General features: G+C 40.7%; 1 protein-coding gene across 3 annotated transcripts in view; it reads right to left on the bottom strand.

Annotated features, from left to right (window-relative positions):
- Nucleotides 1-289: 289 nt before the first annotated feature.
- The window catches only part of ezh2 (enhancer of zeste 2 polycomb repressive complex 2 subunit), a 97,244-nt gene continuing 70,814 nt past the window's right edge, over nt 290-26,719 (bottom strand). For all 3 annotated transcript variants that reach the window (XM_080209272.1, XM_080209265.1, XM_080209257.1), the window contains 9 exons: nt 22,575-22,669; nt 16,861-16,901; nt 16,614-16,739; nt 10,762-10,940; nt 9,784-9,879; nt 4,919-5,000; nt 4,735-4,815; nt 1,844-1,928; nt 290-600 (listed from right to left, as the gene is read on the bottom strand). In XM_080209272.1, coding sequence (XP_080065398.1) covers nt 540-600; nt 1,844-1,928; nt 4,735-4,815; nt 4,919-5,000; nt 9,784-9,879; nt 10,762-10,940; nt 16,614-16,739; nt 16,861-16,901; nt 22,575-22,669 — 846 coding nt within the window. In that variant the 3' untranslated portion in view covers nt 290-539. The remainder of the gene's footprint in view (nt 601-1,843; nt 1,929-4,734; nt 4,816-4,918; nt 5,001-9,783; nt 9,880-10,761; nt 10,941-16,613; nt 16,740-16,860; nt 16,902-22,574; nt 22,670-26,719) is intronic.

The following is a 26,719-nucleotide window of genomic DNA, read 5'->3' as shown; positions in this document are numbered from 1 at the left end:
AACATTTATTTTCTTAATCAATCACCAACACTTGTCTCTATCACTGCCTTGGAAATGTGTGGTGGGTTTTCTTGATGCATATCAATATCTGCTGTGAGGCTCATGCAAAGCCAAATAAAGGAATACTTACAACACAGGCCCTTAAAAGACTGCATCTCAGAATGCTGGGAAGGTGTTTTATAACAGTATTACAATTAAAATCCTCATCGAGAACATGATGCTGCTGAGCAATCCACTGTTCCCATCATTATCCTCAAAAATTTGTGTCAAAACAAAACAAGTTCAAAAATTTATGGTCACATGAAAATTCAAGTTTTTTTTATTGATATAATTGCACCAACAGCTCACCACACTGGTGTATAGTAAAAGATATAAAACTGGCAGCTTTTGAAAAATGATAGCTTTAGTTTTTACAGTATAAATTATCACAGTAGTTTGTTTTAATCAACCAAAGTTGTTTAAATATGTCTTCATACAGTACATAGAAATCCTGAAATGTAAAAGCCGCTGCCCTTGCTTTCAATTGAGGCAGTTTAATTTCATGGAATTTCCATCTCTCTCTCTATACCAACATATTTAAGAGCATCAGCTTGACTGTACCTAAAATGAAACAAAAAATGATTTTTTAAGTGATCAGCCCAGCCATTAAATTTTTTTGAGCCCTCCCTTCTTTAAAATCTCCTTATATTTCAAACAACAGCTAATTTTCATTTTTATGTCCTCATGGACTCTACTGCAATACCCCCTTTACTTTTGTAATCATACATTTGAGCTGTGGTGTTATTTCACCAACCAGTGGAAAAATAAAATTTTAACAAAATTAGATAGGGTAGATTCAGAAAGGATGTTCCCAATGGTGGGGAATTCCAGAACTAGGGGTTATAGTTTGAGGATAAAACCTTTTAGGACTGAGGTGAGGAGAAATTGCTTAATCTAGAGTGACAAATCTGTGGAATTCACTACCACATAAAATAGTTAGGGCAAAATGTTGTGATTTCAAGAAATCAGATCTAGCTCTTGGGGCTAAAAGGATATTGTGGGGGGTGGAGGGGAGACAGGACCAGGGTAATAAATTTGACAATCAGCCAGGATTATTATGAATGGCGGAGCAGGCCTGAAGGTTAGGAAAACTTGGATACCATGTACATTTTGATTCATGAAGGTCCTCTTCCATCTCCAAACAAAATAAAGTGCCTGATGTAAAACAGATCATCTATTAATGAGGCCTAAATATAAATCTACATAATTACAAAACGCCACTATGACAGAAAAAACAATTGATAAAGGACAGTTCCAATAAAGGGACCTGAACTTTCTCAAATCAGAAAAAGCAAATGGGCTCATTTGACAAGAATGTAATTTCAGGTGATGGTGATTAGAAAGGCACTGAACCTGACAACTGGTTTAGTTTTTTTGCTATGATTCAAATGTAGTTTGAATTATTCAAGTCACCAACTCTTAAAAGTTACAAGCTACTGGGTAGAGTGACTGACAATATCATCACAAGCTACTGGACACTGTAATACCACAATATAATTATTCCCTAGTAGAGGGATTTGACAGGGAAAAACCTGTTTCAAATTGCTAATTTATTCAGTCCTATAGATGTCACTTACAAATACAGTAACACTTAAGACACAATAAAGAGATTAAGAAATATTGCAAAACTAAATTGAAATAGATTAATCCAAAAAAATTATTTCACTTTAACTACTAAGCAGATGATTTTAGCAAAATGTGAAATACAAACATTAAGTCATTTATCAAAATATTATTTCTTAAGCAAGATGAAAGAGAAACCCCTTTCTCCCAAACACATGCTACAAAATATGGCTGTTCATACCTGTAGTCAAAGAATAATTCCTCTCCAGTCTGGATTGCTCTTTTGGCAAAGATGCCAATCCTATGGTCTCCATTAACCATCATTACTAAAATCAAGAGAAAAATGTAAAAATCACTTTGCTTAGATTCCAGTTACAGTGCCAGCTCTAGGCTCAGCTGGTAACAGCTCTGAATCAAAAATTGCCAGACTCAAGTCCCATGCAGGTTCAAGTGCAAAAATTGAGATTGATAGTTGTAATACAGAGTGCTGCATTGTCAGAAGTGCCAAATTTGGGATGACATGCTATATTGAAGCTGGCTACTCAGGTAGCCATAAAAGATTCTATGGTGGTATTCTGACGGGTAGCAGGGAAGCTGATGTCCTGGACAATGGATATGCCTCAATCCATAAACCCATAATTTTTTTTAAACAAAACTGGCACTGACTTGAACACTGAAAATGACAACAGCATATTCTGCACTACTGACCAAGCAAGGTCCTCCTTATTAACATCTGGGGATTTGTGTCAAACATGGGAGAACTGCCTCGTGGATTAACAGCCTGATTTGGTCATAGTCTCCGAATCATGCCTTATAACCAATATTTTAGATACCATCCCTGGGACGGTCCTGGTCTGCCAGGACAGGCCCAGAGATGAAAGCACAAATGCAATGCAGTTAAAAAGGGAGTTGCCTGGGAACCCTCAACATTGAATCTGGACTTTAAAGTCCAAAAGCATCAAGACAAGTATGGGCAAGGAAACTGTTGTGAATGAAATGGATACAAGAGTAGTCCATAATATCCCAGTCCTCAATGACAGGGGTTCCCAGCACATCAATGCAAAAGGCAAAGCTAAGTATGCAATCATCTTCAGCCGTGTGTCAACTGAATGATCCACCTTGGCCTCCTTTTGACATTTCCCAGCATCACAGATGCTAGTCTTCAGCCATTTAAATTCACTCCATAGGATATCAAAAAATAGCCGAAAGCAGTGGATACCGCAAAGGCTATGGGTCCTGGCAACATCCCAGCAATAATACCAAAGACTTGTGCTTCAGAACTAGCTGTACCACCAGTAAAGATGTTCCAGTACAGCTTTAACTCTGCTATCTAGCTGATGATTTCAAAATTTGCCCAGGTTTGTCCTGTCCACAAACAGGACAAATCTAACCCACAAATTAGTACCTCAATAGCCTTCTCATAACTGTCAGCAAAATGATGGAAAGTGTTGTTCAAATTTCTAAATAGCCTTATACATCAGTAAGGTAAAGTCACCATAATCCCAGATGACCATAGGCTACTCTCCCCTTAAATCACTCATGGTAGTTTAACCTGAAGATAACCTAAGGTGAGGGACAAGATCGAAGATGGGCCTTGATGAATAACCTCAGCTGTACGGGAATTGAACACATGCTGTTGGAGTCGCTCGGCATCACAAACCAGCCATCCAGCCAACTGAGCTATCAATAACCTGCTTATAGATGCTCAGTTTAAGTTTCACCAGGCCACTGAGCTCCTAACTTGGTCCAAACATGGGCAACTGAATTCAAAATGGGAAGTGAGAGTGATCGTTCTTGACATCAAGACAGAATTTAATCAACTGTCAACCCCACTATCAGTATCCTGGGGATTACAACTGACCACAAATGCAACTGGACCAGCCATATAATCCTGTAGTAACAAGAGCAAGCCAGAGGCTGGACATTCTCATCTCCCAACTCCTGAAATCCTGTCTATCATTAATAAGATGCAAGTCAGGAGTGTGATGGAATACCCCCTTACCTGGATGAGTACAGCTCCAACATTACCATCAAGAACAAAACAGCTTAAAAACAGCTTAAATATGAATTTGCTCCAACATCAATTCATAGTGTCTGCACTGTGTAATGTGTACAAGATGCATCGCAGAAACATGGCAAGGCTCTAAACTCTCAACTTTTAGCACCTAGAAAGGCTAAAACAGCCGATGCATGCAAACACCTCCACATGCAGGTTCTCCTTTACCTTATACACCATCCTCATTTGAAACTATATATCACCCTTCCTGAGTCACACAACTGGAACTCACCCCCTCACGGCACTAGGGTGCACTTGCACAGATGGACCGCAGTGGCTCACGGCCATCTTCTCAAGGACAATTAAGGATGGGCAACAAATGCTGGCCTTGCCAGTAATGCCCAAATCCCAGAAAAGAAAATTCTTCAAAACAAATCTAATTATGTGGTCATTATTACAATGCTATTTGTGGGAGATCGTTGTGTACAAATTAGCTGCCACGTTTCCTACACTGCAGCAGTGTCAACATTTCAAAATTACTTCAATGGCTATATAAAGTGACCATGAAAGTTGTTATATAAATCTATGTATCAGATTTGCATCTCTACTTGACTTCTGTTTGTGGGCACAGCATTGGCATTCGAGATCTGTTCTCTTAGTAATTTTTACTACTGAGCTGCTACTGGAGAACAGGATGTTGATTACTTCCATTTTTTAGCAATTCATTTTTTTTGCATCAGCGATCTGCTCGCATCTTTCCAAGATCAGGGCACTTCTGCACTCAAGATACCTAAAGTGCATGCATCCTGCTTTACATTGTAATAGAAACCATTTTTTAAAATGGTTGCAATGTTTCAATTGCCACAGCTGTTGGGGTGAGACAGTGGTTAGCACTGCTGCCTCACATGTTCCCCACGTCTGCATGGATTTTTCTCCAGGTGCTCCAGTTTCCTCCCACAGTCCAAAAGATCTGCTGACTAGGTGCATTTGTCATGCTAAATTCTCCCTCAGTGTACCCAAACAGATGCTGGAGGATAGTGACTCTTGCAGTATTAATGCAAGCCTACTAATGACGCTAATAAAAAAATCTTCAAAGCTTTATTTCACATGTTTAATAAAAGCAAGATAACACTTACCTTTGGCATAACAGTTAGGATTAACGGAATGATTTGCAAAACGTATTTTGTTACCCTTGCGTGTTGCATCAACAACGAAGTCTGAAAAAGATGAAGGAATATTATAAATAATGGTTTCTACACTTTCACAACTCTGAATGCACTTTTGATTTATTCAAGACACCTAAACAGAGAACGTTCATACCATTATTCAGGTTAAAAAGGAAGCTGCACATATATTTGTCATAAACTTTTCCACGACGATCTGCTTCATCCTGAGAAATAATCTGGAAAACAGTTTGGATTAATTACGTTACCTACACTTACAAAATGAAATGCTGCTTCGTCAGTTGTCAGATGCTACTGATCATTACATCTGTGGCCTTTGAAAGATAGCTCAAATGCGAGACTTAAGTGTAAAAAATTCAAGATAGAAAATTAACAGCACTTAAAGTGGGTTTTTCACAAAGTCACACCATCCACACTCAACTGTTTAGTTTCCACTGTTTTAACTTTTTCCTCCCAGACTACTACAGTTTTAAAGGAATAGAAACATTTTTGCACACAACCACTAAAATTAATGTGCAATTAGAATATATTCATGCTCAGAAATGTCAGATTTAAAGAAGTTACACCAATAGTTAAAGATAACAAACACTGAAATTGATTATTTCAGTTTTGTTAATTGAGTAAGAATTTTTCATCACGTATTCAATATTGATTGATCTACTACATCTTGCAAAAAGACTAATGTATTGTGCCTGAAATTCAACGCAATGAATAAATGCAATGAAACACTTGATAGCTTTGCTAATTTTTTCTTCAACTCAGCAAATATGAATAAGATTCTGACACCAAAATGAACCCTTTATATATAGAAAACAGGATACACAATCAAGACCACTCACACACAATGTTGGATCTTTCATGCAAAGAACAAGATCACCACTCAGACTAAAGTAGCACACGTCCTGTATACATTTTGCAAAGAAAAAAAATCAGAATCTAAGTTCACCATACACAAAGTGAGATTACACTCTGATGCACACCCAGGAAAACCACTCAAAAATGAAGAAAAAGATCCCCCTATTATGTTTTCCCCTCCAAAACCAGAATACTTGGAAGCTTCATATCTTAAAAATTCTTGGGTCCATTGTCAAATACCATCAAACAGCAGGCTTCTCCAGTCCTCCAAGCCTCAAAAAGCTTAAATCCAAAGATGTTGAAGGCAGCCTTATGTATGGAATCAGTAAAAGTTACATAGGCCAGATCAAAGAAGCTCACATACTACATTTGAACCACAGTAATGAGACATCTCCAGGTTATGAGTCAGATAGCAAAGAGTTGAGGTAAAAGAATGTTTTCCTCGGCAGAGTACAAGAGGGGTTTGCTGTAGACAACTATACTGAGATTTCATCTTCCACTTCTCTAAAATTGATTTGGTCATAGGCACAAGGATGAAAGTCTTCTGAAGATATAAAAGCTAGAAACATGATTGGATACAGTATACAGAAAAACAGTCCATGCACTCCTCTCTCTCAAGTCCTCAACTGTATTGTCATCTCAAATTCATTCCTATCTTACCCAGAAGTCCATATTTGAATCTCTCCAACTAGTTTCCCCACAGCACTGAAACAACTCTCATTAACCTTTCCCTTCCTGTCCTTCTCAACTGGTCAATGGTCTTTGACAGGATTGACCACACCATCCTCCAATTTCTTGCCACCCTCATCCAGTTGGGCAGGACTACTCATAAGAACCATGAGAGAGAGTAGGCAATTCAGTCCCTCAAGTCTGCTCCGTTGTTCAATACGATCATGGCTGACCTGATTTCGGTCTTAACTCCACTTTCCTGCCCGTCCTCCATAATCCTTCAACCCATTACAATCCATCTCCTCAGATTTATTCTTCCCTAGAGGAACCTTAACTATGAGATTGTTAATTAATCCCTACTCATTATACAACAACAAATCCAGAATAACCTGCTCCTTGGTTGGTTTCACAACATATTGCTCCAAGAAACAATCTCTAATACATTTAATGGAATCTCCCTTGAGGCTACCCTTGCCTATTTGATTAATCTAGTCTATATTAGTAATCCACGATTATTGTCATACCTTTCTTAAAGACCCTCAGTATTTTGTGGTTTATACTATGCTGCAGAACTATAGTTTGGGGACCTATAAATTACTCCCATCAGGGCTTCTTTGCCAGTTCTCATCTCTATCCAGACTGATTCCACATCTTGATTGCCAGTGCCAATATCATTGCTCACAACAGCACTGGTATCTTCCTTTACGAACAAAGTTACATCACCTCATTTCCCTATGTCTATCCTTCTGAAACACCGAGTAACCTTGGATATTCAACTCTCAGACCTAGTCTCCTTGTAACCATGTCTCAGTTATTGCTACCAGATCATATACATTTGTATGTATTTGTGCTGTTAACTCATTAATTTTATTCTGAATGTTTTGTGCATTCAGCAACAAAGCCTTTTGTTATCTAATTTCTCTCGTGCGATGACTGGGTCTGTACTCGTTGGAGTTTAGAAGGCTGAGGGGGATCTTGTAGAGATGTATAAGATAATGAAGGGGATGGATAGGGTAGAGGTAGAGAGATTCTTCCCGCTTAGAAAGGATAGCAGGACTAGAGGACACAGCCTCAAGATAAGGGAGGGGGGGCAGTTTAGATCAGAGTTGAGGAGGAACTTCTTCACTCAAAGGGTGGTGAATCTCTGGAATTCTCTGCCCGTTGAAGGCTACCTCACTAAATATATTTAAGTCATGGGTAGATAGGTTTCTGATTGACAGGGGAATTAAGGGCTATGGGGAGAAACTGGGACAGTGGAACTGATCCACTTCAGATCAGCCATGATCTTATCGAATGGCGGGGCAGGCTCGTAGGGCTAGATGGCCTACTCCTGCTCCTATTTCTTATGTTCTTATGACTTTCACATGCTCATTTCTTCCTTTTAATTTTCTGGTAACAACTAACTTTGCTTTCTGGTTTTCCACGCAACTGAATCCTCATCTCATTTTTAGTTTAAAGCCCCATCTACAGCCCTAGTTATGCAATTTGCCAGCACTCTGGTTCCAGCATGACTCAGGTGGAGCCCGTTCCATTGGAACCTCCTTCCCCAGTACTGGTGTTGATGTCCCCCGAATTTGAATCAACTTCTCCCATTCAGATTTTTGAGCCACATATTTACTTCTTTAATCTTATTGATCATGTGATAATTAGCTCATGGCTCATATAGTAACCATTTTTGGATCTGCTTTTTAAAAATTTACCCCCAGCTGTTCATATTCCTTCAGAAGAACCTCTATCCTTGTTCTACCTCTATCGTTGGTACTACGTGGACTACTACAACTGGATTTTTCCCCTCTCACTCTCTGCAGCCCAGATGAGATATCCCAAACCCTGGCACCAGGTAGGCAACACAACCTTTGGGACTTTTGACCCTGGCCCCGAAGAAGTGACTATGCCCCTAACTATATTATCCTCAATTAAAAGTATATTTCCTTTCCTTCCCCACACTTGAATGGCTCCTTGTGCAACAATATCGTGGTCAGCTTGCTTATGCTGTCTACAGTCTACACTACTCTCACCTGATTGTATTCTTAGCTAATTATAGGAAAATTATCACTTGCAATTGTCTTCTCTCCCTCCCCACCCCAGGATCTATGTTTCGCCTCTCCCATTTCTCAGCCACATGCAGCCCCTCAGTGACTGTCATAAAAATACAGCATTTTTCTTCACATGTACGCTGACCCTACCCAGCCTACCTTACCACAACCTCGGTAGACTCCTTCACTGTTGCTAAGATATGAAACTGAAAATTATCAGCACCATCCAATTTAAAATTGCTCTACCTTAAAGCCCCAAATTCTAGAGTGTCTACACTATGCCTCACTTTGCTTGTTTAAGGCATTTCATGAAGCTTTTAGTCATCTAACCTTTTTTAAATTCATTTTAACAGGATATGAAACCACAGGCTGAACCAATATCCACAAAGCACCAATTAGGAGTATTCTTGACCTCCCTGGATGTGTGCTGCTCTAAAACAACAGCGTGGTCAAGAAGGCATAGAGCATGCTTGTCTTCATTGGCCAGGGCCTTGAGTACAAAAGTTGGCAAGTTATGTTACAGCTATATAAAATGTTAGACAGGCTACATTTGGAATAATGCGTGCAATTCTGGTTGCCACACTACCAGAAGGACATGGATGCTTTGAAGAAGGTACAAAGAAGGTTTACCATGATGTTACTTGTTATCTGGTTTGGGAGGGGTTTTTTTTTTTAGGTATGCTGAGAAGTTGGATAAACTCTGATTGTTTTCACTGGCAAGATGGAGGTTGAGGGCAACCTGATAGAGGTCTACAAAATTATGACAGGTATAGATACAGTGGATAACTAAAGGCTTTTTCCCCCAGGCTGCAAGAGTCAATTGAAAGACGGCACAGGTTTAAGGTGAGAGTTGGTAAGCTTAGGGGAGATGTGCAGGAAAGCTTTTCACAGAGTGGTGGGTCCCTGGAGGTGGTGGAAGGAAGGAAGCATACTAGCAACATTCAAGGAACATCTTGATAGACACATGAATGAGAGACGAACAGAGGAATAGAAACTGCGTATTGGCGCGGGCATCCAAGAGGAAGTTGGATTATTATTTGAAAAGAAAGAATGTGCAGGGTTACAGGGTGAAGGCAGGAGAATGGAACTGGATGCACTGCTCATCTGGAGAGCCACAACAGGCATAATGTGCTGAATGGCCCTGTTCTGTGCTGCAACAATACAGTAATTATCCACGAAGTGTCACCTAATTTCTTGATAGTTACATTCATTAATTCTGGAAACAACTTGAACCAAGTACGCAAGAATAGAGGGGGTTCAGCACGTGTTTGTTTGTGGGAGTTGGATGGAAATCTAGATACACCTACAGAGATGCATAAAACATGGCTGGAAATATGCAATAACTTAACAAAGCCACATCATACATTCTAAATTAACAGGCAAACAATTCTGATCATAGAAAATTCCAATACCTTCAAGTACATGCGGCATTTCAACTAACCTCTCCACAGTATTCGGAGATGAATTCATTTTTCTGTACTGGCTCTTTAATGAAGATGCCCCATCCAGCTACATCAGATGGTGCTAGGAGTAAGTGCTATTTTATTGGAGAAAATACAAAGTTAGGACAAAAACTTCTCATTTTCACTTTGGTGTATAAAATGTCCTATAATGTGAGTGCGACCATGAATGAAACAAAGTTCACATACATCATTTAGACAATAAGATGAAATATTTCACAAGATTGATGCTCATTGCTGCATCACGGTACTCAGTTAACACTAATTGAGATACTCAAATCTTCCTTTATGGCAATGTCAAGTTACACGCAATTCTAACCATAGAGTAGTTCTGCACCACTTATGTAATAAATAAAAACTAAACTTTGGGATGGTAACTGAAAAAAAGGTTATGGAAGTCTGTGATCCTCAAAATCATGCCCCACAGACTCAGCAGTATTTCAGATGAGGATTACTCCATACAGTAGCTTCAGACTGCTTGAAAGAGGTTATTTGTTTTTGTGTATTATGTAGACTTTACAAAATTATCAGAGGTTGCTTGCAGTGGAATTTTTTTGGTTGTTTGAATCTAATTGAACTGACGTCCGAAGGAGAATTAAATTGTGGGGAGTTTACAGAATGGCGCCGTATGAAATGGAGGTTAAGAGGCATTGCACATTCTGTTAAAGATACCAAACTTTCAATATATAGTTCATGGTTTTTTACACTTGGTTGACAGCTTACTTGTTTGTGCTTGAAGGTTGATTGAAGAAAATATAATTATGGGCTAGTTTCTAGAAAATATGCTTGCAAAAATAATGTAAATAGAAAACATTTTACAAACAATCCTACAGAGCAACAAATTAAAATATTATCTGAATAAACATGCAACAGACTTGACAGAGGTGTAAGAATGTCATACATTATGAAATCACAATGTGATTAGTTATAGCAGAAATAATACAGAAACGAATAATCACCTTTTTAGACCCTCTCTGGATGCTGCAGTTTTTGCAGGACACATTCTTACTATCCCAGTGATCAGCAGCTCCACAGGTTTGGCACAAGTCAGGATCACATTCACGCACAGCAAGGTAACAAGGACACTGCTTGGTGTTGCATTGGGCTTTGCAACGACAACCAGGGAATCTGTTCTGACCTAAAAGAGGAAGATTTTTCTGAATAAAGCATAACAGTGACATTTAAAGATTGGAAACACTACACTTTGTATGCCTCATCTTAATAGCCTCACTGTATTTGCTCACTGGTGACTTTCACTAAATAATCCATTATTTATGTGAATAAAACTGGAATCGAAATCAGGTTGCACTGAGAGATTCCCATTAAAATCACAGAACTGTTACAGTGCAGGAGGCCATTCAGCCCATTGAGTCTGGCTCTCTACGTAGTTCCATTCCCCTGCCTTATCCGATAACCTTGCACGTTCTTTTCAGATAGCAGTTCAGTTCCCAAATTGAATATCTCATTCGAACACGCCTGCACAACCCTCAGATTAATTCCAGACTTTATCGTCCAATCATTTTTACTCCTTTTGTTAATTATATTGAATGCGTCCTCTGGTTCCTGATGCTCTCAAATGAAAAGTTTCTCATTATTTACCATGTCCATACTCAAGATCTTGAATTTCTATCAAATCACCTTTCAACATTCCTTTCTTCAAGGAAACCAGACCTAGTCACTTCAATCTATGCTCGTATTTTGGAATCATTCTCATGAATCTCTTTTGCACCCTCTCCAATGTACTCACATCTTTCCTCAGGTATGGCATCCAGAAATGGATGCAGTATTCCAGATAAGGCCCAATTAGCATATTACACAAGTTCAACATGACCTCCTTACTCTTGTACTCAATGCCCCTATTAATAAAGCCCAAGATAACACATTATTTATTAACTGATCTCTCCACACTCTCTATCATCTTATAATGACTTACGTACATTTACAACAAGGTCCCTCTGTTCCTGCCCCTTCTGTCTTTATTTTATACGGTGCTCAGTACCATCCACAATTCTTTTGTTCATGCCTGTTCATGTTACTTGTCATTTATCAGTCCTAAATGTCATCAAAAAACTAGAGGATACAGATTCAAAGTATTAAAACAAGGGAAATCATGTTACAACTGTTGGCATTGGTGACACCATATCTAGAGGACTATATACAGTTTTGATCTCCTTACTTGAGCATCTGTTTACATTGGAAGCAGTTTAGAGAAGTTATTCTGGGATGAAGGGATTGTTTCATTAGGAATGGTTGGGCCTATATTTAATGGAATTAAACTAAGGTGTCTCCCATTCAATAGAGACAAGAAATAATACATCTTTTCTGAGCAGATCATAGTATTTGGAATTCTGGTCTTCAGAGAGCAATGGAGGCTGGGTTATTGAATATAATCAAGGTCAAGTTAGATTTTTTGACTGACAAGGGAGCCAATGATTTTAGGAGACAGGCAAGAAAGTGGGGTTTTAGCCACAGTCACATCAGATTTGAGGAGAAAAATGGCCTACTTTGGCTCCTATTGTTTGCTTTTCATAAGAAAAGAACATAAGAACATAAGAAATAGGAGCAGGAGTAGGCCATCCAGCCCTTCGAGCCTGCCCCGCCATTCAATAAGATCATGGCTGATCTGTCGCTGCTCAGTTCCACTTTCCCGCCCTCTCCCCATAACCCTTAATCCCCTCTCCTATCAAAAACCCATCAACCCGCGTCTTAAAAATATTTAGCGAGGCAGCCTCCACCACTTCAACGGGCAGAGAATTCCAGAGATTCACCACCCTTTGAGTGAAGAAGTTCCTCCTCAACTCCGTTCTAAACCGCCCCCCTTTTATCTTGAGGCTGTGCCCCCTAGTCCTATTGTCTTTTTTGAGCTGGAAGAGTCTTTCCACCTCTATCCTATCCATCCCATTCATCATCTTATACGTCTCAATGAGATCTCCTCTCATTCTTCTAAACTCTAACGAGTACAAGCCCAGTTTATTCAGCCTCTCCTCATAGCTCAACCCCCTCAACTCCGGTATCAGCCTAGTAAACCTCCTCTGCACTCCCTCCAAGGCCAAAATATCATTGCGCAGGTGCGGTGCCCAAAAATGCACACAGTACTCCAGTTGCGGCCTCACCAATGCCCTATACAGCTGCAGCAAGACCTCCCTACTTTTATATTCAATCCCCTTCGCTATGAAGGCCAGCATCCCATTCGCCTTCCTGACCACCTGCTGCACCTGCAAGCTGGGTTTTTGCGACTCATGCACAAGGACCCCGAGGTCCCTCTGCACCGTCGCCTGCTGCAGTTTTTCGCCCCGTAAGTAATAGTCCTTCCTACCATTCTTCCTACCAAAGTGGACCACCTCACACTTGCCAACATTAAATTCCATTTGCCATTTCCTGGCCCATTCGCCCAGCCTATCTAGATCCTTCTGCAGACTCTCCACACTCTCCGCACAATTTGCCGTTCCCCCAATCTTGGTGTCATCAGCAAATTTCGACACTCTACACTCGCTTCCCTCCTCCAGATCATCTATATAAATGGTAAAAAGCTGAGGCCCCAGCACCGACCCCTGGGGCACTCCACTAGTCACCATCCGCCAATCCGAATAGCACCCGTTGACCCCCACTCTCTGCCTCCTATTTGACAACCAATCCTCTATCCACGCTAACACCCTACCCCCAACTCCATGTCCCTCGACCTTCTGCAATAACCTCTTGTGAGGCACTTTGTCAAACGCCTTCTGAAAATCTAGAAAGACCCCATCCACCGGCTCTCCTCTATCCACCGCCCTAGACACATCCTCATAGAACTCCAATAAATCTGTCAGACACGACTTCCCCTTAATGAAACCGTGCTGCGTCTGCTCTATCAAGCAATTCCCTTCAAGATGCCTCGCAATTTCCTCCTTAATGACAGATTCTAACATTTTACCTACCACAAACGTTAAACTAACCGGCCTATAATTCCCCGCCTTTTGCCTGGCACCCTTCTTAAACAACGGCGTAACATTAGCCGTTTTCCAATCATCCGGCACTTCCCCGGAATCCAGCGACGTCTGGAAAATAACCACCAAGGCATCCACTATCACCTCCGCCATTTCTTTCAGAACCCTCGGATGCATTCCATCCGGTCCTGGGGACTTGTCCACAATCAGCCCCTCCAGTCTGTCGAGCACCGCCTTTCTAGTAACAGTAATGTCATTAAGACCTTCCAGTCCTACCACCTTTCCATCGCTAACACCCAGCAAATTATTCACGTCCTCCTCCGTGAAGTATGGCCTCACCATTCTCATATCAAACTCTTCCAACTCTAAGCTTTCATGATTTCTGTGCTCTGACAGTTCTAGATACTTGCATATTCCAGATTTTAATTGCTTCATCGCTGGCAGTTTTGCCTCATCTGCTTAGGCCGCATGCTCACAATTCTCTCCCTGAAGCACTCAACCTATATCTCTTTCACGTTTTAAGAAGCTTAAAACCCAAATAGCTGTCCAAGCTTTTGAAAATTGTCCTCTTATCTCCTCATGTAGCTTAGTGTCAATTGTTTGTTTGATGTCACCTTTGAGGTGCTTCTAAAGTTTTATTACATTAAAGACATATTATAAATGCAAGTTGCTGTTGTAAACAAATACTTAGTTAACTACAACGGTCAGCAGCTTGGAGATTAAGGAAACAAATGCAAAAAAACTAACTTTTACAATTACCAAAGTTGGACAGAATTGGATTCTAATATGCCCTACTGCTGGGGGGTTTCCACATTTTAAATGACTGCTTCCCTCTTTTTATGTTCTTCGATAATGTGACTGAACACATTGATGAAGGAAGTGCCGTGGACGTGGTGTACATGGACTTCAGCAAGGCGTTTGATAAGGTCCCCCATGCAAGACTTCTTGAGAAGGTGAGAGGGCATGGGATCCGAGGGCCTTTGGCCTTGTGGATCAAGAACTGGCTTGCCTGCAGAAGGCAGAGAGTGGTTGTGGATGGGTCTTTTTCTGAATGGAGGTCAGTCACCAGTGGAGTGCCCCAGGGATCTGTGCTAGGACCCTTGCTGTTTATCATTTTCATAAATGACCTGCATGAGGAAGTGGAAGGATGGGTAAGTAAGTTCGCTGATGACACGAAGGTCGGTGGTGTCGTGGATGGTCTGGAAGGATGGCAAAAGTTGCAGCAGGACATAAATAGGATGCAGGACTGGGCAGAGAAGTGGCAGATGGACTTCAACGCGGATAAATGCGTAGTCGTCCATTTTGGCAGAACCAACGGGATGAACGAGTACACTATCAAGGGCAGGAGTCTTGGTAGTGTTGAGGAGCAGAAGGATCTTGGGGTCCGGGTCCACAGGACTCTTAAATCGGCCTCGCAGGTGGAAGAGGTGGTCAAGAAGGCGTATGGTGTACTGGCCTTCATAAATCGAGGGATTGAGTTTAGGAGTCGGGAAGTAATGCTGCAACTTTATAAGACCCTTGTCAGGCCTCATTTGGAGTACTGTGCGCAGTTCTGGTCGCCTCACCATAGGAAAGACGTAGAAGCTATTGAAAGGGTACAGAGGAGATTTACAAGGGTGTTGCCTGGACTGGGAGGCATGCCTTATGAAGTTAGGTTGGGGGAACTGGGTCTCTTTTCCCTGGAGAGACGTAGGTTGAGAGGCGACCTGATAGAGGTTTATAAAATGTTGAGAGGAATAGATAGGGTGGATTCTCAGAGGCTATTTCCCCGGGTTGAAATGGTCGCTACGAGAGGACACAGGTTTAAGGTGCGGGGAGGAAAGTACAGAAGTGATGTTAGGGGTAAGTTTTTCACTCAGAGGGTGGTGAGTGAATGGAATCGGCTGCCGTCAGTGGTGGTGGAGGCGAACTCGCTGGGGTCTTTTAAAAGACTTCTGGATGAGTATATGGGGTTTTATGGGATTGGGGGTTATAGATAGGTGTTGATGTGATCGGCGCAACTCGTGGGCCGAAGGGCCTGTTTGTGCTGTAGTGTTCTATGTTTCTTTATTCTAGTCAAGACAGTAGAGGGGTAGCCTGACATCAACTGCTGGATTTATTAAATCATAACAGGACACTTGGGAAAAAGATGTTAGGCAGAGTCGACGTGGCTTAATTAAAGGAAGATAGTTTTGGCAAATTTATTTAGACTTTTGATCATGTAATTCATACTGTAGTTAGGGGAAAGCAAGCTAAAGTGCAGATACATCAAGCAATTAGGAAAGCAAATGGCCTGTATTGCAAGACAGTTGGAATAGAGAAGTAAGGTTTTGCTGAGAAGTGAATAGTTCAGTCTTCTTAGCCAAGGAAGGATTAAACTTGCATTACAACAGACGCAGCAAAGCTTCACTACATTGATTCCTGCATACAGGATTATCCTATGAGGGAAGATTGGCAGAATACATCTTTACATTGAAGTTAACAATGAATGACAGTGGATCTCATTGAAATGTAAAAAATTGAGGCACTGTAAGGCTGTTTCCCTGGGACGATACTATTTCCAGAAAACAGATCATTCAGGGCTGAACTGAAGAGAAAATTCTTTTCACTTAGCAAATGTGAATCTTTGGAATTCTCTACCCCAGAGTGTTGCGGATGCTCTGTTGAGTTAATTAAAATTAAAAAAAATTCAATCACTTTCTTATTTACTTCAGGGGTGATGTCCAAGCAGCAACAAAAATTGCTGCGCTCCGAACAAAATAAATTTGAAAATTAGATTAGTAATAGTCAACATTATTTTACCTAGACATCATGGTTATTGCCAACCATGTGGAAGGTATTTGTTTACACTGGATGAGAGATTTGGAACGGTCATTGAAAATTACATTATTTCTATATATACTTACATTCAGAACTACATTGACAGAACTTTTCACAGAAGTTTTGAGCCATAACACAAGGACAGGAACTGTCACAGGGCTGACGTGGATGATCACAGGGTTGGTAGTTGTAAACATGATTGGATGAACCATCTAGGTAAAATAACCAAAGACAGTCAGCGAACTATCATAAGAAAAAATGCAGATTGTTCTGGCACTTCGTTTAAAAAGAGGAAGTTCTGCAGCATAAAAGGTGTTTATTTAGATTACTAACCTTTCTTTAACTGTATTTTTCTACAGTGCGCAGCCCACAACCTGAAACAAACAGAAAAGGCCTTCAGATGTCTATATGAGTAAATTCTGTTTTTATATAAATATACATGCATATAACACACGCACATTTGCAATACTATATACTATTCAACATCACCATCCTGCTCAATCCAAAACTTGACATATATTACTAGTGTCTCAGTGTCTGTAAACGTCAAATTTCTCAATGTTTGCTACTAAACGAAGCAATTTTTTTTACATTGGCTACTGTTACACAAAATATAAATGCATATTCAATTCTATTCTTATTCTGAAAGCATGCTAAGTATGACCAGCTAAAAGAAAATTCAGCAGCTTGGTGATTAATGGAACAAATACAGAAACAAAACTACCTTATACAATTACCAAACCATAGAAAAGATAATGAGAACCAATATATTATATTGAATATTAATGAGATGAACTGAAATATACTAGAGCAATTTGGTCAAAATACTTTTTAAAATTTGCATTTATAAAGTCACCATCACCCCAGATGGCTTTTGAGGTGGAGATTTAACCTGAGAATCACCACACCTCTGGCGAAGGCAAGATTGAGAAGATGGGCCTTCATGAATAACCTCAGCCAGTATAGAAATTGAACCCATGCTGTTGGCGTCACTCTGCATCACTAACCAACTGTCCAGCCAACTGAGCTGAACCAACTTGCATTTATAGTGCACTTTTCACAACCAAAGTGCTTTCCAGACAATTAAGTTTTAAAGTGTAGCCAATGCTGTTACAAAGGCAACAGCAATTAGCAAACAAATAGGTCCCAATTACAATAAATGCCCGAATAATTTGGTTACATGACATCGAGACACAAATATTGGCCACGATGCTGCTCTTCTTTGAAATACTGTCGTAGGATCTTTCATGCCCACATGGGAAGGTACAGGTTTCCGTTTAGTATCTCATCTGAAAGAAAGCACCAACAATGCAGCACTTGTAGTACAATAATGGAGTGGCAGCCTAGATTTTTGATCAAAATTTCTGAAGTAGAAAGGGTTAGAATGGTAGCACAGTGGTTACATAAGAACATATAAATAGGAGCAGCAGTAGGCCATCTAGCCCTTCGAGCCTGCCCTGCCATTCAACAAGATCATGGCTAATCTGAAGTGGATCAGTTCCACTTCCCCGCTTTCTCCCCATAACCCTTAATTCCCTTGTCTATCAGAAACCTATCTACCAGTGACTTAAGTATATTCAGCGAGGTAGCCTCCACCACTTCAATGGGCAGAGAATTCCAGAGACTCATCACCCTTTGAGTGAAGAAGTTCCTCCTCAACTCTGATCTAAACTGACACCTCCCCCCCATTTTGAGGCTGTGCCCTCTAGTTCTGCTATCCTTTCTAAGCCGGAAGAATCTCTCTACCTCTACCCTATCTAGCCCCTTCATTACCTTATATGTCTCTAAAAGATTCCCCCTCATCCTTCTAAACCCCAACAAGTACAGACCCAGTCTATTTAATCTCTCCTCATAGGCTAACCCCCTCATCTCTGGTATCAGCCTAGTGAGCCTTCTCTGCACTCCTCCCAAGGCCAACATATCCTTTTGCAAATACAGCAACCAGAACTGCACACAGTACTCCAGTTGTGGCCTCATCAGTGCCCTGTACAGTTGCAGCAAGACCTTCTTGCTTTTATATTCTATCCCCCTCGCTATAAAGGCCAACATTCCATTCGCCTTCTTGATCACCTGCTGCACCTGCAGACTGGGTTTTTGCGATTCGTGCACAAGAACCCCCAGGTCCCTCTGCACCGTAGCATGCTGCAGCTTTTCGCCTTTTAAATAATAATCCCTCCTACTATTATTTCTACCAACATGGATAACCTCACACTTGCTAATGTTACACTCCATCTGCCAGGTCCTCGCCCACTCACTCAGCCTATCCAGATCTCTTTGCAGACTTTCCGCGCCTTCCACGCAATTTGCTTTTCCACTCATCTTCGTGTCATCAGCAAATTTTGTTACCCTACACTCAGCCCCCTCCTCCAGATCGTCTATGTTAATGGTAAACAGTTGAGGCCCCAGCACCGATCCCTGCGGCACTCAACTAGTCACCAACTGCCAACCAGAATAGCACCCATTGATTCCAACTCCCTGCTCCCTATTAGACAACCAACCCTCTATCCACGCTAACACCTTACCCCCAACTCCGTGCACCCTAACCTTTTGCAGCAACCTTTTGTGAGGCATCTTATCAAACGCCTTCTGGAAATCTAAAAGCACCACATCCACCGGTTCCCCTCTGTCTACCACACTAGTCACATCCTCACAGAAATCCAATAAATTCATCAAACACGACTTCTCCTTCACAAATCTGTGCTGTGTCTGCTTGATCAAACCATTCTTTTCTAGGTGTCTCACTATTTCTTCTTTGATGACGGATTCTAGCATTTTTCCAACTATGGACGTTAAACTAACTGGCCTATAATTTCCTGCCTTTTGTCTGCTACCTTTTTTAAACAGCGGCATAACATTAGCCGTTTTCCAATATTCTGGCACTTCCCCAAAGTCCAGCGAATTTTGATAAATAATTACTAAGGCATCCGCTATCACCTCTGCCATTTCTTTCAGAACCCTGGGATGCATTCCACCTGGTTGCGGGGACTTGTCTACCTTCAGTCCCGTTAGTCTATCAAGCACTACCTCTCTCGTGACAGTAGTTACATTAAGGACCTCATCTCCTATCATCCTTCTATTTTTAATATTCAGCAAGCTATTTGTGTCCTCCTCCTCCGTGAAGACCAACACAAAAACTTAAAGCCTCAGCCATTTCCTCATTACCCACTGCTAAATCCCCCCTCTCGTCCTCCAAGGGTCCAACATTCACTCTAGGCAGACTCTTCTTTATATATTTGTAAAAACTTTTACTTCTTTTATATTTAGAGCTAGCTTAGCTTCATACTCTATCTTTCCTTTCTTTATCACTTTCTTAGTCATTCTTTGTTTTTTTTTACACCTTTCCCAATCTTCTAATTGCCCACTATTTTTAGCCGCTCTGAACGCACCAGCTTTTAATACTCTCCTTTATTTCCTTCGATAACCACGGCTGGTTATCTCATCTTACAGTCCTCCTTTACCATCGGAATATATTTCTGCTGAGTACCGAAAAAGATCTCCTTAAAAGTCCTCCACTGTTCCTCAGCTGTCCTACCAACCAATCTGCGCCCCCAATCTATATTCGCCAATTCCGCCCTCATCTTATCATACTTCCTTCCCTCTGTTCAAACAGAGGACACAGGTTCAGGACCCTATTTTCTCATCCTCCATCTGCATCAGAAATTCAACCATACTATGATCACTCGTCCCAAGAGGATCCCTCACAAGAAGATCCCTAATTCTATCTGCCTCATTACATAGTACCAAATCTAAGATAGCTCATTCCCTCATAGGTTCCGTTACATATTGTTCAAGGAAGCTATCCCGACAGCATTCCAAGAACTCTTCCTCAAGCCCACCGCATCCGACTTTGGTCATCCAATCAATATGCAGATTAAAATCCCCCATAATTATCGCCGTTCCGTTTCTGCACGCATCAATTATTTGTTTGTTTATAGCCCGCCCCACCACAAAGTTATTATTCGGGGCCTACAGACCACACCCACCAGCGTCTTTCTCCCCTTACTATTCCTAGCACTACTGGTTAGTTAGAACTAATGTCACAGTTCCAGGGATCTGGGTTGGATTCCAACTTTGGGTGACTGTGTGGAGTTTGCATGTTCTCCAAGTGTGTTTCCTCTGGGTGCTCTGGTTTCCTCCCACAGTCCAAAGATGTATAGGTCAGGTGGATTGGGTAAGAGAAGAGTGCAGGATTACAGGAATGGGGATAAGATGAAGACGTGCAAACTCAATGTACTGAATGGGAGCTGCCTGCACTGCAGGGATTCTACGGAGAACGTAAATCCACTTGAGGGGCTAAAGCTACCTATTCAGCACATATGTACAGAATATACAAATATTTGTTGCATTTCTACCTTTACAATTTCCAATAAATTTCATGAAACCTAGAAAACAAAGCAATAGATGTTAAAATAGCCCCATAACAGTGAAATAAATTATGGTTCCAAAATGCTGAAGGAAGCACAATTATCCTGGCAGTAACGTTCTGATGTAGCTTATTGTGATGCCAATAATGTATCTACAATCAAAGAGAAACCCTTGCAGTTAGGCCTGTCTCTCTGATGGGTTAAGCCTTGAAATTAAAAGCAAGGAGCACTGTGTCACATCTGACTCACCGTCTGTGACAACAGGTCCCGTTTAATGTTGGCCAACACTCAACGTTAAAAGGGTCTGAGAACCAAGTCTTCCTCAGCCAGTGTAGGGTTTTAAGGATTATGGTCATCTCCTGCGCTTGAATCTTGCAAATGATCCCAGCTATAAAAAGGAAACAGTGGGAATGACAATTTATTTGCATTGCCTTATGCTGCAAAATTGCAGCAGTTGTTTTGAAACTTTCCATTGAGATTTGTCTGTGGATAATCACACATTAACTCAATTTTCTCTAGGTGATGGCGCATTGCTGAGATGATATCATGTTCAGCCAGATCCCTGCATATATGCCAACCATCTGTGCTTGGCAGCTGGCATTTTATGAGCATTATGTACTGTTCTGCAGATATAAACCAGCATCATTCTGGGGTCATCTCCACCAATCTACTCTGCAATTCTCATCTCGTGGCTACTGATTTTGAAAGCTGCTGCACAGTTGGGAACTTGCAAGAACCAGGTCCTGCCAGGGGACAGTAGCATTCAAAACCGTGGCAGCAATAGCCAGCAGAAATTCCCAATACTGCTTAACAGAGTTTGAAAGCTCTTCTGGGTAGAGGTTGTGGACATGAAAACTGTGTGGAAGTAGGGTTCAAGAATAGCACTGGGAAATGAGAGCCACAGAATTATGCTGATCAGCTGTAAGATGAGGAATTTGCAAATGCGAACTAGGTAAAGAGTGGCAATATAAATTAATTGGGGAAGTTGCAGGAAAGGGAAATGAGCACAAGCATGGCTGGGTTGAAGGACAAAAGAGGAAATGGGAGCAGTTGGAGAGAGAGTGTTTGTCTAAAAGCCAGGGATTATAAACTGGGAGAAGGGTTAGCTTAAATCTTTAATTGTCTTTCTTCAATATAAAAAGCTAAAATTTCTTGATAAACAGTTGAGTTGTTGCTTTTGATCACCATCAGTACCAGTATATTGGAATCCTGACACTTGCCTATATCAAAGCAATTCAAAGCAAGCTGTGAATGCATTACTGACTGGTAGTAGTCAATATTTGACACTGGTGAACAGTTTCAGCACTTTAATTAGTTGGCCCATCTTTGATAACACTTCTATTTCAGAAAAAAATTGATGTGGGTTCCAGAATTTGTGGATTCCAGCAAATCACATCCAATTAGGCCATTGGATATGCTGTGTCAAAAATAGTGAAATCAAAAGGTTTGAGTTATACTTCTATAGTCAGATTAATTGACTTTTGGGGTCAACGTTATAAGCTATAAACTGAATTAGGAAAAATACATTTTAAAACTTTAATCATTCAATTTTGTTGCACAAATGACATATGGACAAAGTATTGCAAGGATTAAGACTGGATCAGGTAAGATAACTTAGCATGGTAATAAGCAACTTCCAGGTTCATCCAAGGATTAAGAATGCTTAACTGAGAGTATTCTTACCTATGCTTTCTCTTCTTTTTTCTAGGGGGTGTATCAGCATCCTCTGCTGGGACACGGGCCATGATATTAGATTCTTTCACTGCAAATGCATACACCTGAACAAGACAACAGCCAGCTTCAATGTTTTACCAATTAAATGCGATAAATTAAACATGCTAATACTTTGATTCTTAGAAACTCAGCATGCATGAATAATGACTACCTGGAGAAAATTTATGACAAAAATTACTGAATCGAAGCCAATTCCAAGTAGCTAAAAATGACAATTTTTGTAATTTTGTTTCCATTTTCATTTTTTTAAATATTCATTTGTGGGACATAGACGCTACTGACTGGCCAGCATTTATTGCCCATCCCCAGTTGCCTAAGGATAGGCAGAATCAGCCACATTGCTGTGGCTCTGGAGTCACATGTAGGCTAGACCAGTTAAGGACGGCAGGGCGTTAGTGAACTGGACGGGTTTTTCTGACAACTGACAATGGTTCATGGCCATCAATACATTCTTAATTTCAGATTTTTTTTATTGAATTCAAATTCCACCATCTGCTGTGGCAGGATCTGAAACTGTGTCCCCAGAACATTAGCTGAGTTTCAGGATTAATAGTCTAGTGCAAACACCACTATGCCATTGCCTCCCCCTTGTTCCTTATTAGCTTTATAATTTTATTTCCATTTTCATAAAGATGTCATGTTCAGTTTTGGATCCAGTTTCTTTTCTGAAAGATCAGTTCACTCACTGCCCTTGATATATGGTTGCTGTATTAATGACTGCTTATGTAACCAAATAGTGTGATGGCTGTGACCCAGAAGCTGGAACAATGAAAATCTGTAATTACTTCAAAATATTTGGGGAATGTTTAATTGTTTTACACAGGTTTGAAAAGAACTTCTATGAATTTTTATCATTTGTAAAGAGACCAATTATAGTTTATGGATTGTAAGAAATACTGGTCTGAGACCAGGTAATCTAATGACTTGAAAGCAATCAAAACAGAAAGTAAGTTAAAATATGGAGGTCAAGTGACTGGCAGACGAGAACAGAGAAACCAAGAGACAGAAGCTGAGAGTTGGGAAGATGCCAGAAAGAATGGTACTACTGTGTGTAAGATTGCGTGGATGGAACCCCATTTATGCAAATACTACCAAATGTGGAGAATGTATCAAGTCCCTGTGCGACTGAAACCGGAGTCGTACAAGCAGAATGTACTGCCTACTACTTCCTAAGGTATCATTTGAACCTGCTATTCCTTGGGCCTTCATTTCGCCTGCCTTCGGGAAATTGAGGATACTTTGAGAGAGCACCTAAAATCAGCAGCCTTCAGGAGTCAGTCTGTGCTGACTGAGTTTGAAAATAATAAAATCAGTGACATGATAGGAATGCCACAAGTTGATTTGTTGGTGAGTTAACTGTTAGGAATTGTCCATAAATAGGACATTGCTATAAAAGGTTTCTCTAATTTCGTAAAAGTAGAAGAAACACGAAAAAAATTACACTAGTTAGCTATCTTTAAAGAGGTTAGATAGCATAGGCCTGAAGTTTAGAAGTATGAGGGGTGATCTCATTGAAATAGAAGATTGAGGGGCCTTGACAGCATAGATGCTAAAAGGATGTGGGAGGGAAGAGAATTACAGAACACTGTTTCAAGATAAGGGGGTCTCCCATTTATATCAGATTTAAGCAGCAACTTCTCCCAGAGGATTGTTTGTGGAATTCTTCTTCAGAAAGCAGTGGAGCTGGGATTGTTGATTCCTTTGTCAATCGAGTATCCATCTAACTCACCCTTAAAAAGAGGTTACTGGGGGTAATTAAGAAAGTAGAGGCCACAATCACATCAACCATGATCTTATCAAATGGTGGTTCATGTTTGAAAGACTGCCTACTCCTGTTGCAAATTCTTGTCTATAGATCATACCAAATTTGATTTGCCATTAATTCATGATTAATTTTGTTCACATTCATGTTAAAGTTACAAATTGTGAAGTTTGTCTGATAATTTCTTCATTCAATTTGGTTATTTTGGTTTGCAGACCCCCATGAAAACAGTCTTCACATCTGAAGCTTTGAATACAGTTTAAATACAGACCAAAATATGCTCTGATCTGTGCATCAATTGTCATAGATATTGTGTAAACTATAAGTGATGCTGGGTGGGGAAAAAAAGATAAAGAGAAATCTAGTCATAATAGGGGACAGCTATAGTTAGGGGCAACACTGTTCTGTGGCCAAGACTGAAAGTCCCGCAGTTTGTGCTGCCCATCTGGTGCCAACGTTTGGGATATCAATACCGTGGCAGCACAGTGGTTAGCACTGCTATCTCAGTGCCAGGGACGGGTTCGATTCCCAGCTTGGATCACTGTCTCTGTGGAGCATGCACGTTCTCCGTATCTACGTGGCTTTCCGCCAGGTGCTCCGATTTCCTCCCACAGTCAAAAAGATGTGCTGGTTTGATAAATTGGCCACGCTAAAAATTCTCCCTTGGTATACCCAAAAAGTGCCGGAATATGACAACTAGAGAATTTTCACAGTAACTTCATTGCAGTGTTAATGTAAGCCTGCTTATGATACTAATAAATAAACTTAAAAAACCTCATCTGGGCCGCAGGGGAACTTGGAGTGGGACGGTAAAGATCCACTTGTTGTGGTCCATGTAGGTACCGTACCTTAGTAGAACAGAGAAATTCTGCTGAGGAAATATGAATAATTAGGGGCAAAATTAAAAAGCAGAACTGAAAAGGCTATAATCTCTGAATTACTCCCTGAGATGTAAGCTAACTGGCATAGGGTCAATAAGATTACAAGAGGTAAATGCATGGCTCAAAGGTTGGCATGAGAGAAATTGGTTCAAATTCATAGGACATTGGCACCAGTGCGGGAGGAGGAAGCAGATGTTCTGACGGCATGGTCTTCGTGGACCAGAATCCTGGTGAATTGTACAACTAGAGCTGTAAACGGGGCTTTAAATCAAGGGGTTGGGGACTGCTAGGTTACATGGAAAATTAGAAAACCAAAATTAAAGAAGGTCAGAGTGCAGTTTTGCGATGAGGTGGATTATTCCTAGAAAATGAAACGAAGGGACAGAACGTGTGAACTTCATTTTACAAGTAATTAGACAAGAGTAGGAAATCTTCATAATAGAACAAATTTAAAGGCTGTGTATCTGAATAAATGAAGCATTTGGAACAAAATTAACAAGCTAACAGTGCAAATAGAGACAAAGGGATATGATTTGGTGGCAATTACTAAGACATGGTTATAAGGAGACCAGGCATGGGAATCGAATATCCGAGGGTACTCAGTTTCAGAAAAATAGAAAGGAAAGGTGTTGTAGCTTTGCTAGCAAAGGAAGGGATTATAAGACTGGAGATCAAGATGTATAATCAGTCTGGGCAGAAATAAGGAATAGCAAAGGAAAGAAGTCGCCAATGGGAGTAATCTAGAGGTCCCCAAACAGTAGTTCTATAGTGGGGCACACTATAAACCAAGAAACAATGGGGGCTTGTAAAAAAGGTACAGTAATAATCATGAGTGATTTTAATATGCACATGAACTGGATTAATCAAATTAGCAAAGGTAGCCTTGAGGGAGAGTTCATTGAATGCATTAGAGATTGCTTCTTGGAGCAATATATTGTAGAACCAACCAGAGAGCAGGCTATTCTAGATTTGGTATAGTGTAATGAGCAGGGATTAAGTAATGAACTCATATTTAAGGATCCTCTAAGGACGAGTGATCATTCTATGATTGAATCTTGAATTCAGTTTGAGGGTGAGAAACTGGAGTCCCACACTTGGTCCCTAGTACCAGACAGATGAGGCAAAAGCAGAGCAGATAGCAAGGGAAGTCCAGATTAAACTGCATTTATTTCGACACAAGAGGCCTGACAGGCAAGGCAGATGAACTCAGGGCGTGGGTGGGTACGTGGGATTGGGATATTATAATTACTGAAACATGGCTAAGGGAGGGACAGGACTGGCAGCTCAATGTTCCAGGGTACAGATGCTATGGAAAAGAAAGGTCGAACAGGAAATAAAAGGAAGGGGAGGTGGATTTTTGATTAGGGAAAACATCACAGCAGTACTGAGAGGGGATATATCCGAGAGTTCGACTACTGAATCTATATGGGTAGAACTGAGAAATAAGAAGG

This window comes from Carcharhinus amblyrhynchos, chromosome 2 (assembly GCF_965287045.1).
Source record: "Carcharhinus amblyrhynchos chromosome 2, sCarAmb.v2.hapA, whole genome shotgun sequence".
Classification (NCBI taxonomy): Eukaryota; Metazoa; Chordata; class Chondrichthyes; order Carcharhiniformes; family Carcharhinidae; genus Carcharhinus; species Carcharhinus amblyrhynchos.
Note: the sequence above shows the minus strand (reverse complement) of the source record. Positions and strands in the feature narration are given on the sequence as shown.